The sequence below is a fragment of the Haemaphysalis longicornis genome, unplaced genomic scaffold (genome assembly GCF_048455015.1).
Source record: "Haemaphysalis longicornis isolate Haplotype H1 unplaced genomic scaffold, Haemaphysalis longicornis Haplotype H1 scaffold_2, whole genome shotgun sequence".
Taxonomy (NCBI): domain Eukaryota; kingdom Metazoa; phylum Arthropoda; class Arachnida; order Ixodida; family Ixodidae; genus Haemaphysalis; species Haemaphysalis longicornis.
In genome coordinates this window covers 65,562,380-65,574,731 of record NW_027526295.1, presented here as the reverse complement: position 1 = coordinate 65,574,731, position 12,352 = coordinate 65,562,380, and the positions used below count along the sequence as shown (strand labels likewise).

Sequence of the window (12,352 nt, the reverse complement as noted above, 5' to 3'; positions counted from 1 at the left end):
CTTTTGGAGCAGCCAAAAGTAGGTTTTGAAGCAGCCAGAACGAGCATTAAGATTTGATAAATATTGCAAAACAACCGAGAGAAGCCCCAAAAGCAGCATCCTGGGCACACAGAAATGTTTAAACAAGTAAAATGCCTTCGGTGCAGGCGATTTTTTGCCGCACAGATGTCTTTTAGCAGTGACTATGAAATGCCTCAAGATAAGCACCGAAAGAGTTCGTGCAAGTGTGTACATGCATTCACTGCATGAGCCAACAGATCATGAAAGAACTTGAATTTTTATTTCAAAAATGACTATCGGGGTAGCATTCCAATCGGTAGGCTACAGAACATTTCGTAAAACCATAATGAACGAAACACAGTGACACGTGACAGAATGTAATGAGTGCATTTTATGCAAAAGCTTCTAGCGTCCAGCCTAAATGTCTTTCTCTCTGGATTCCCAAGATGAAATAGCATGCTACATGTTCTCTCCGACTTCTACACTTGCTTTCCAATTTGCAGGGGACTAGGTTTGCAACAACGGCAACTCTCTGCTTTTTTGAGCGATAAGACTGTCTTCATGAAGCGCTTACCCAGCTTGTGAAAGAGGGTCACCTATGATGATCACTGAGTAGGTGGACCAACGGCTAAGTTGTTTGAAACGAAGATAAACGAAGACAAAAAGTGAAAACGTCCACCACATCTTCATGAAGAGTAACTTTGCAAAGAAAGTTTTATCATTAAATGCTTTCCTGAAGCGGTCCTGTAGCGTTCCTCCTAAACGACATGTTGAGTCAGGCAAGATCACTTTCTTTGAAGCTCAAAAATTTGCCAATTTGCCAAAAATTTGCCAATCCCAAATTAAGCCATCGTGAACTTTCGTCCCTTTCCCCTTTCCCGCTAGCTACCCTTGCAATGCCCTCTCCATCTCAACCCCTCGGAGTTAGTCACGTGAACTCCAGCCAAGCTTTCATCATCATCATCATCACCAGCCTATCTGCGCCCACTGCAGGGCAAAGGCCCCTCCCATTATTCTCCTGTTCCTGTGCTAACTCGCCAAGCTTTATGGCAAAGCAGATAGTGAAGTGTGAACCACATGGCACATTTTCACACGCGATTCGTGCGCCTCGGTGTTGCGAGCGCGATATTTTCACGCCCGCATCGACGATATCGCGCCCGCGGCACCTTCTACCTCGGTAAGAAACTAACGCGCGATGCGCGCGACAGTGGGAGGAGCTTGCCGACTTGCCCCAATGGGGAGGCGCGCGCCTCATGGCGAAAGTTTCGAAGCGCTCGAGACAGCCAGCTGCTCAGACAGATGTTTAGGCTTACTACCATGGCAGATATTGCATGGGCGCTTTCACTAGCGGCGCGGATGATGGTTTAAAGTACCGTTTTCGCCCCCATTATAAGCTCCTTTACCGCACAAGCAACTTTGTGTGTACCTTGAGCAGCATTTTAGAGAGCTGTTAGATGCAGTCGCTCAAGATCCCCATGCCACTTCGCGGCCGAAGCCACCGCCGGCCGTGCCGCGCGCAGAGTACATACGGGTGTTCCGCGTCAGCGTCAGCGCGCCTGTGGCGTGCACGGCACTCTTCAACGCTCGTGGCGTAAAGAGCACGCCACATCGAGGAAGTCCGGCGAAACGAAGCTTCGGCACAAGATTGGCGCAGATTGCTTGAAATCAGAGTCCTTGTAGCAAAATGTAGCAGGATTTACCTCTCGGTGCAGTTAGGGCAATTGGCGCAGCTATCACATTACTGAAAACGGCATCGTTTGCTTCCGGACAAGCGCTAGGGGCACTATAAAACATGAAATCTTTCAAATAAAACGAAGTTGTATTTTGTCCGCATGTCCCCTTAAGGCGGCAGACTGGTCTTGGAGCTATTTTTTTTATTTACCAACCAATTTTAGTAACACTGCACTGCATTATAGAGTTTTTTGTGCTGGTTTCAAATCTACCATTAGATTTTTTGTAAGTTGATTATATTTTGAGTTAATTAATAATTAATTGCCATTATTTTGGGTCACAGTTACTAAATAACCACTCCGTACAGAATGGCAATTACCACGTGGCTAGGCAGACAAATGACTAAAGAATACAACATAGGAAGAACTTTTTTGATTCAGCTATTTTTGGTCGTTTTACAACACAGGGAACTTCACTTCTCCCGCGCTCTGCCAGAAATGGCTCGCAGGTGGTGCCAATTGAACACAATAATCATTTTCCAAGGCCTCCATTTGAAAAATTTGTTTCCAACATTGTATTCTCCACACATTTCGGTATCAGAAGCAAAAAGAATTACATTTGTACCTGCTCAAGATATCTGAGGATGAAATGCTAGCTTTGCATTGCAAGAAAAGTGCCATTTCACCATCGAATTCTGCGCTAACTGAGCTGAACAGTGCACTTTAAAATGCTATTATAATATAATAACAACAAAATATGGTGCCTTTTGATGAGGAAATTTACAGACTGATAGAAAAAAGGCTGTAGAGACTGAAAATGCCATTTTTCTGAAAACGCTTTTTTTGGCCATTTTTCGGCCCCAAAGACCCAACTGCCCCCTTAAGTGCGAACTACACTCTCAGGGGTGCGCAAGTGCAAGAAAACCACTCACGGGTCGCTCTCGTCCAGGGCATAGTTGGTGACCTCGGAGGGGTTGGGCAGGTACTGCACAACAGCATCCAGCAGGGGCTGCACGCCCTTGTTCTTCAGGGCCGTCCCCAACAGCACGGGGAAGAACTGACGCTTGAGGCACGCCCGACGGATGCCCGCCTGCAACGGTGGGGGGAGGGGGGTAGTGGCTTACTATACATCGCCTGGAGGCACTGGTACTGCGCCTGTTAAACTCTGGACTGAAGGTTCAGTTTGAGCTAAGTTGGTTGCATGACATATCGGTGAAAGCAGCGCAGGGAATGTTGCCTACAGCGCTGTGTGGACATTGTTTTAATAATGCACAGCACTTTGGCAATGATGGTGATGTCTGTGTAACCAGGCGCATGAACGAGACAGCAAAGGCAGAAAGAAAGCAGAGGAGGAGCTCCTGGCAAAAGCGTGAGGGGGAGGGCGGCATGCGCTGCTATGGCGTCATCTCCAAGCGCACCACCGTGGCTCAGCATGCATCACTGCCTCCCCCTCCCACTTTTGCCAGACGCTCCTCCACCGTTAGTGGCTCAACCGAACCACGACATTTGTGCGGGAGGTTCAAACAAGATTTGCAACAACATGCTAGGCGGCAGCAAAGCCCTGCGAGATAGCGGCAGAACACCACGGACCACCACGCGTTCGCTGATCGCACGATCACTTCCTGAGACGCAGCAGATATGTGCCGTGACTGAGAAGATTGCAGTTCACGCTGCGCACAAATTTTGCATTAGGGGGTACCATAATTGTTTTTTTTTTTTCTCTTTTTCCTTTCCTCTTTTCTTCAGTTTCTTTTTTGTTTCCTATTCATTTTTTTTTTACTTTTTTAGGAATGTGGCTTCATTTGTTTTTTATTCCATACGTTGCAGACGGCAATAAATATGCACACTTGTTAAACAAGCCAGCCCCGCTACTGCCCTCTCTCTTTTTCGTCTTCATCCGTGTGCTGTTTTCACCAATATGTCCGTCAACTGTCTTAAGTGGCAAACTTGGTAAGGGGAAGATAGCAATTGGGCGCAATCAAGCTCTTCCTCTGGCGTTTTATGAAATAGCAAAATGCTACGAATTGAATGTACCGCAACCCGTGCTTCTCCTTGCCATGAAAAAAATAAGTCCCCTCCGAAACAATGTGTATATAACACTAGAGCTAGTTTTTGATTTGCACTGGCTGCACTGGTGCATGCAGTGCAGCATAGATTCATTTCTTTTTTTTTTCTTTTTAACCATAGCTCCAGTAGCAACTCTGCACTGGTGCGCACGACACCGCGCTCATCTGCACCAGTTCAGGTAAGAAAAAAAAGTCTGCACTGACTGTTCCTTCGAACTCCGGCTTGGAATGCAGAACGGAGGCCTGCTGCTATGTGATACGATAGAAGTAACAGGGCACCCATCATGGTGAAGCATTCAGTGGTGCACTGATTCCAGCGCAGAATTGAATGCTTTCTTTTTGCAAGGACCATAGAAAAAAGGCACAGCACCATCAATTGCTGCTGCAATCAATTTCTTCCTCGATGGGAAACTGAAGGAATCACTTGACACGATTTTTCTCCCCCTTTTTTTTTGGCAAGCATATCTCCCTGCCTATCTATCTGTGCCCTCCATAACATGGCACAGAAGAGGAGAGCTCGACATACAATACCAATGAAGAGCAGCAAGCAAAGAAGTCTGTAGCTGTCAATGTAATACCCCGAAACTATTACTCTCAATCACGTCATAAGCCACATTATCAGCTGGATCAGCTACAAGACGCAGTGAAAGCCCGGATGGGTACCCCTTACATATGCAGTGATCCAGTTCTCAAGATGGATCACGGAACTTTCCGTAGAAACGATGCATTAACGCGAAACTGAAGACGTAATGCAGGTTGCTCTAGATTGATAGATAAGCTCACCGAGAACAAAGATAGACCACTCTTATGTGTAGATTTTCTAAGATAGGGTAGGAAATAGCAAAGATGTGAAGACAGGCCCCGCCGCCACTGGCCATACCGCGCAACTTACACCAGAAGTGGTTAAAATTGCGTGACAATTACTTTAACAATGCGTTGCGCAAGTTTATAAAAACACAACTGGCAGTTCTGTACTGCCATGTTTAAATGTCGGAGAACAAAAAGAAAGCTAGAAACAATATGATGGGAGCCCAGCTGATAGATTATGCGGCAACCCCAAACGCCAACAAGTTTGTTTCGGTTTCAGTGCAATACCTGGTGCAATACTCGCCCAGATAATCGTGCGACCCTTGTGCAGTACTGGAGGCAAGCCACTTAAACGCGGAATGCATAAGCACGGGAATGATTACTTTGCAGAAGGTCAGTATTTTCAACGTCTGGTAGGCAACATCTTCCCTGGTTGCCACTGGATGGCACTACTTGTCCACACTTGCGGCATCGTTACTGCTCTGCGAGGATTCGTTGGTGCCAACATTAACACAGCCTCAAAAGGGCAATGTGCTTTTCTTCAACAAAGCGTCAATACTGGTCACGGGTCAAATGAAGGAACATTTTGCTTAGCGGTCTGGAGCAGAAAAGGATGTGGGAGTTCGCGAAAGCACGACCGATTTGAACTAAACTAATGAAACCGCTTGGTACGTGGTAGCGTTGTATTCGGTTGCTTCTACACCGCTTTACATCACCGCTGCCTTGCACGCTTCCAGATTATCGCATTGCTTCCAACGATTCATTTTCCCAGTTCATTTGCAATATCCAAAACATTGCTGCACAGCTCTGAACCAAGGGCAACCACTGCTTTCTTGCTAGTGCTCCAGTATGTCTGCCACATTTTTTGGTACGCTTTGTGTCAGAGATCGGCCCTGGCGACAGCAGGCCCGAAAAAAGGAGCTTGAAGCGATGGCCTGAAAGGCAAGGTTTCTAAATTTGCCAGCTGCATAGACAACGCATTAAACTGGGTGTGATGTGACTGTAAGGGCTGCTACCTGTTCTGTGTTTCGATTTCAATTCTGTCAGCACCCCAAAAAGACCCCTGCAGTACTTTCGCTCTAAGTTACACATCACACGTGAGTGGCATACCCACAATGATTCCCAGCAGGCTCCCCACTGGACCACAACAAATTCTTCCGGTCAATTCAGACTGAACTGCCTCGCATCAAGTTGTTCTCGTCATGTTTGGTGCACTCCTCCTCCAGATTGACAATCCCAAATTGCTGCAAGCCACTCCTACCGACGCGTGCCTCATGGAGCTGTTAGCAGTTATGGCACGGGAAACATACCCCATGCTATTTGATGTGGGAAAAGAACACTTGCCATCAGCTGTTCCTCAGAGGGTGTCTGCTCGTTCAGGTACAGCTCCCCAAGGGCCTCGTCCGCATTCGATGCATGCTCTGCGCAGAAAAACACAACCCGCAGGAACAAGGGGTGAGCAAGAGCCTCGGGTCGGACGCAGAACGAAAATAAGTCTCACTTCCCCATGTCAAATCACTAACCGTGAAAGGTCACGGCCACACAGGTACAGTGGCAGGAATACGTCCAGAAGGGACGATGTTGTAAAGGTCAAACCACGTTATTACGCTTAACATTCGTGACATCCCACGTGCAGCATCCCTGGTTGTGTGTTCCCACGTGTTGATGTCCCTGTGAACCAACCCCTCCCCTGTGAGGTTTTGTTGGCAATTTACTTGCTCCAACTTTATCTAACGTGAAAGTAACTGTTGGTCCCTGCTGCTCTTTTGAGTGATGCCGGTCAAAACCATACGACAGGAAACACAGCCCCAAGCATCCCAAGCGGGGAGGGAAGTCGTGACAGGTTCCCAATAGGTCTGGTCGGTCAACCGTTCATTCGGAAGTTATTTGACCACCTAGTCAGCTCCACTCAATCCTGGAACCCTCCATTCGCTGGTTACAGGGTGCCTTTGCACAACAGTCAGACAGCTTGATAAGAACATCAAATGTGTCAGATTGGGGACATCCCTCGAGAAAGATACGGGTCAAGACAGGGCAGCGTGCTTCCTTTTCCTCCCCGTCTCAGAAACCCAAAAAGGCGGCCATGCTTAATTAAATGAAGTTAACTAAAGGAGATATGACCATGAGCCTGCGTCTCAAGCCCACTCACCGATGAGCTCGTGGCGCCGTTCTTCCATCTCGGTGCGCATCTCAGCCGGCGGATCTTCATAGCACACCTCCTCCCTGTAACCAGAGAAGAGACACAAGCGGGTCATGACGCAAGAATGCGAGGGGGGAGAGAGAGGTGGAATAGGCCATTCTCATGGCTATCATAACCACCCGGCAATGCAAAAATTAAAGCCATTCCACTCAACGTGAAAGATGGTGGAAGTGCAGAGCAGTGATTCGCCATGATGGGCTTCGGCGCCGTTATACACGCACTGCTACCACCCAATGCAGTGCTTGTGCGCCCCCTGCCTGAAACTGCACACACGTGAGTTCTGTTCTTTTTGTGCTTGCTTTTCCTCCTGCACATGCCGGCGTTGCACTGCCACTTTTTACCGCTTGCTACCGCAAAAACCAGTCCAATGAGCGTTCCTAACTAAATGAACACAGGCGCGGCCAGTTAATTACATATATTTTGCCTCAAATGTACCTGCAGTTTTCTTTGCGCTGAACATCAGGGAGGTGTATGACAAACGCGACCGGTTCACGAGTTTATAAGGCTTATGACTATATAAACCACTTGGCTTTCGAAGCCTCTGGGTTGCACCGCAACGACAAAACGATATGTGGCTCTACTTGAGTCCAGTGAGTGAGCTACGATGACAAGGCGAGCCCCTAAAGTGCTCTGCACTTAAAACGGGACAGGAAATGTGGGACATGCAAATAGTGCACACCCTGGCTTTGCTTGGCTCACACAAAACGTAAACATGGCACAAGGTGAACAAAGAGAAAAGCATAAACAATACAATGCTTGTACTTAAGTATGAGCACCTGACATGTAGCACTTTTCAGAGTTCTCTCATCTGTGTGCCTCCCTACTGCAAGTACCTTTCTTGGGGCTTGTGGACTGCAATTCTGGTAACTAATAACAAAAATTAATCTTTTGGCCTAGTTATACTTTTCAGGACCAGTGTCTCCCCTTAATATCTGCCGGTACACCCAATGCCTAGTAAGCAAAAAATGAGCTCTTGAGCTTAGTACAGTCTTTAGTGCGAAGACATTTAGTGGGTGGGCACTGGTCTTGAGAACAGTTTTGTTATTTGTTAACCTATGTGCTTGAGATTTACACATTTAGTGCATTTTAACACCCTCAGAACAGATATGCAGTCAGTTTTTGTCTATGTGTAGTAAGTTCAGAGTAGTGCAACATGCTACGCCACTCTATTTCGTGCAAGTTTTTTTCATTACCTACCTAATAAATACGTGACCACTTTTTATCCATTTGTGCTCTAGAAGGACCAGGGAGTGCAACTATACCACAGCAGTAATTTTAGCGTTGTTTCTGCAATTGCTGTAAACTTGTTAAATGTCAGGTCATAAATTACCAATGTTTTCATAACATGAACTGCATAAAAATTGTGCTAGCAAAAATATATTCATATTTTTGTGGTTATATTGTATTGTTCTTATTCATAAGCTCACAAATTCAGCAGAAGTGATGCAGATCTGACGAGTACATCCCAAGGTATTGTACCCAACAGTTGACCTCATGGGAAAAAAGATCGGTCCTGAGAAAACAAGGCTCAAAGTTTCGGAACATAGGCGAAAATGCTCCTTTGGACAGCTTCAAAGGGCAACAGCTTTATAAATACTTATGGTACAGCTATAACATTTCGAGGGTACATTCTTCGGGACCTGTAGACTACAAATAAGATTAATACAGGAAATTGATTTTTGGCAAATTTTTCGTCCTCAAGACCAATGTCCCCCCTTCAGTAATTTATTAAGCAAAAGAGCAGCTGAGCCACAAATGTAGCACAGCAACTCGCGGGCCATAAATTTCCATTGGCTGCGAACACAAGTAGGCACCGGCCTGACGTACCGATTGTCTGCGAACGCAAGTGTGTGCCAGCCTGACGTTAGGCCTAATGTCATGTGCAACAGCGTCACGTTCTCCTCCTGCTTGCTTCAACACTGGCAGGTTCTACGTCTATGGCGGTGAATCTATACATCCGCATGCTTTCGCAACCTCACACATAAGCAAATTTGGATGTCCCCTTAATTTTTCTTTTATGTTTGTCCAATTTCGTTCTTAATATCCATGCTCTTGTCCTCCAAGCCAGATAAAATCCCACCCGGTGTCGGCAAATTGCCTTAGAGGAGTCCTGACACGAAATTTCAAAGTTGAGATAACTATGTAAAAGGCTTCCTTAGTGTGAGTTTCGAGAGTAACAGTTCAGTATAACATATTTTAAATCCATTCTAGTCTTTGTGTGCACGAGAGAGCTCAGAATCCCACGAGTGCCGTCCGGTCACAGCAGCCACCTCGGTGTCCATTTTGTCAAAACTAAAACTTGCACGAATAAACGTGGCTGTAACCAACTATTTACGCTGCGATCGACCATCTCATGTGCCATTCCATGATTAGTGGGCTGGAAGGCACCCATGGCAGAGAAAAAAATGCAACACGAAAATTTCGCAGCAGTACTGTGCAAACAAGTTCCCTTCAGAGTGTGCCACAAGGCCTGTATGAGCCCATACAACATTGAGGACCTATTACCAGCGTTAAAATAACAAAATCGATTCCCCGTCCCCAAGACGTTGGCAACAATTTAAAGGGAAGCTGAAGCGCTTTCCAAAAAAATTGAGTTAGATTAACAGTTATATAGTTTCTTGCGCGCTGATTCCGAATATCACATTGAAATTTATCGTACATGAGTCCAAGTGGCATTTATCTTGCAAAAAGCGCGGCCCCGTTTGAAAGACGCGCGCTTTTCGTCTTTTGACGCCCCTGATTGGTTGCGCCCGTCATGACGTCAAAGGAGGACACCCTTCGGCCGCGCGGGTTGTCGGAAGCATTGCGAACGATCGCACGGTTGCCTTTGCGGCAATTTAGCTTGCAGTTTAATTTTCGCACATGACTGGAAGTTTGTTTTATAATTTCCCGTGCTGTTGGTTCAATTATCTTGGAGCTTAAATTTGCTTTACACGACAGAGAACCCCAAAGCAGTGACTGTGACGTCGACTAGCGGGTTGCATCAAAATATTTTTGAATTAGGCAACCAGCATAGGGGGATTTTATACCTTCTGTTAATATTAGGTACTGCCTTAACTGTTTCTTATTATGCACAAAACCATTTATGCCGAAGATTAATGGGCGTTTTATGAACAATCTACCAGCGAAAAGCACGTACGTGCACTGCGCGAAAAAATAGCGTTCATGCGCTGTCTTGCCGGTACACGCATAAACCAACAAGCAGACTCTGCTTCCTCATTTCCTTTGTTCGTTGTCGCCCACCCCAGCCCCGTTACTCATCCCCGTACACAGACCCACACGCGCGCACCATTTCGGCAGCGGCACTACGGCGCCTCCGCGATTGCTAGCTGCACTTCGATGAGTGGCGTCTTACTGCTTCACATGCATTTATTCTGAAAACACTGCAGCATACTAGTGCCTGCTCAGCATTATTGGCTGTAGTAGGGCTTGATTTTCGCTTGTGCGTTGCGCATTCTGCTACAATATTACGGCCACCTCGTTATAATTAACAGACCAGTCGTACAAGGCAGTTACGTTGTAGTTACGTTACTTTAGGTAACAATCACCAAACGTTTGTGATAATGAATCGTTGGCCTGTTTCAGCATTTCTAGATTTAAGCATTGACCGCGCTAGTCGGACAGAGGCCGTATATTTACTCTCTCCTAATTTTTTTAGTATCATCATTACCGACTATCACTGGAGCACACTTGAGGTTCAGTGACAACAAGTGCTTGCCAGGTTGCAGCCACACGGAATCTTGGGCAAAATATTTGCCCCGGCAGTCAACACGAATTATGGCACGGTGGTGGTTCGGAGTGGTGTTTTTTTTTTAATTACAGACAAACATCACCTTATCGTGACATGTATACGTGCAAAGTAAGTAATCTGGTTGTCTTGGTTCTTTTACTTTGTAGGAATACTGTTTCCTCTTAGCCGGGAGAGAACTTCTATCAGGATTGGCCCCGTTTTAGTTTCGCCAAAAAATTGTTTTTTGAACACTGTCCTGAGCCCATAGGGAAAGAAAACCGACGCGTTTAACGAAACAAGTATTTCCTGAACAAATGTGACTTGGTTTCTGGAGTGGAACGAAACATCCCCGGCCAAAGTACAGCAGTATTCCCCATCCTTCCTAAATCTAAAATCTAATGTGAACATTCACGTCCGTCGCATCAAAAAAAAAAAAAAACGCATTGGAGCGGTTTACAAAGTATTTAACGTAGTGTAGTATATTCTCTGTCATCAAACACAGCCACCTCGGCTGTCGCTTCCGTATGTTATCAAGCATCCCGGCGTGGCATTATTCTGCTTAGGAATACGGCATGATAACGTATGCCTCGTTTGGCGTTCGTGCATACTTTTTGAACACGAAAATTGTACAAATGAGTGCTATCAACCACAACAACAAGTATCATTCACAAGGAAACACGGCGAAAAGAGCATGGCCGAGGCGGCCGATCCGGCCGGAAGTCCAGGTATGACGTTTTTCAGCCGGTTTTCGCCCGCGCTCTTCGGTCTTCCGGCATCGCGCGGCGAGATGGGGGCGGGGCATCGGGCCACTTTTGTTGGCTCATTGCGCCGCTTCTATTGCATGTATTGCGAAAATATTTCGTACACGGGAACTATTCAGTGTATACTTGCTGCTAGTCAACTTTTCTTTTAATTCTAAAACCGCTTCACCTTCCCTTTAACACTGGTCATACATTTGGGGGCCGAGGCCAATGTTATCATGTGGTAATCCCAGCAGCAACAGAGGAAAGCAAAGGGGAGGGAAGAGGGTGGACAGTGCTGAGCGAGCAACACTGACCCGTGCTCCCCACGACAGTAGATGGCTCGCCGGTGGATCAGGTCGACAACCCCCTTGTGGTTCCCCTCCAGTCCGATGGGCAGCTGCAGCAGGGCTGCATTGTACTGCAGCTTGGACCTGCACACACCAGAGGAGGACGGCTTGGCTGCTGCTGCTGCTGGGAAGGCTCACTGCTCTGTCGCCTTGTATTTTAGGAGCAACGGTTGTTGCGGCACGCCGTCTACTTTACGTGTTGGTCAAGGAACCCCCAGCAGCAGGTTTCACACATACGCCGCATCTAAAAGTATCCCACTCTGCCCTGCTCTCGCAGGAATTTTACAGCAAAGCTGTTAGCCTCTCGGTCGGAAAATTTCCTGTCGCTGTAAGCAAAAAAACCCAGGCAGGACTGAGCAGTTCCCACCCAAGACACCGAGCGCATGCGTCAGGCTAGGCAGGACCCAGCATTTGCTGCCAGAGAAGCCGAGCGCAACGTTTCTTTGCAATCAGGCATACAACATAAAGCTCAGTGTTTGTTTAAAAAAGAACGACAAAACAAGCATTGAAACCACATGATGGATGATAGGGTGCCTGTGAACAATAGGACCCCCCCCCCTCTCTCATCCCCTGTGTTCCTCGTAAAGATGAGGTTTGCAGCTGCTCTCGAAAAGAGAGGCTGACATTATTTGAGGGCGAGCGCATTAGTCAGGCTTTGCTGCCGCAGAAGCCGAGCATAAGTGACAAGCCCGCCAGGACGACGAGGAACATTTCATACCCTCCGCGATCAGCATGTGCAGTTGTTTACAACAGCTTCGCTGGACATCGACTTTACCAGAGCGCGATGGC

At 46.9% G+C, this 12,352-nt stretch overlaps 1 protein-coding gene across 1 annotated transcript in view; it reads right to left on the bottom strand.

Moving 5' to 3' along the window:
* Positions 1 to 12,352, bottom strand: part of LOC144168948 (elongation factor G, mitochondrial-like) — a 57,046-nt gene that overhangs the window by 31,609 nt on the left and 13,085 nt on the right. Inside the window, exons 6-9 of the mRNA XM_077697945.1 lie at positions 11,531 to 11,647; positions 6,693 to 6,766; positions 5,888 to 5,964; positions 2,603 to 2,760 (exon numbers count right to left, since the gene is read on the bottom strand). Coding sequence (XP_077554071.1) covers positions 2,603 to 2,760; positions 5,888 to 5,964; positions 6,693 to 6,766; positions 11,531 to 11,647 — 426 coding nt within the window. The remainder of the gene's footprint in view (positions 1 to 2,602; positions 2,761 to 5,887; positions 5,965 to 6,692; positions 6,767 to 11,530; positions 11,648 to 12,352) is intronic.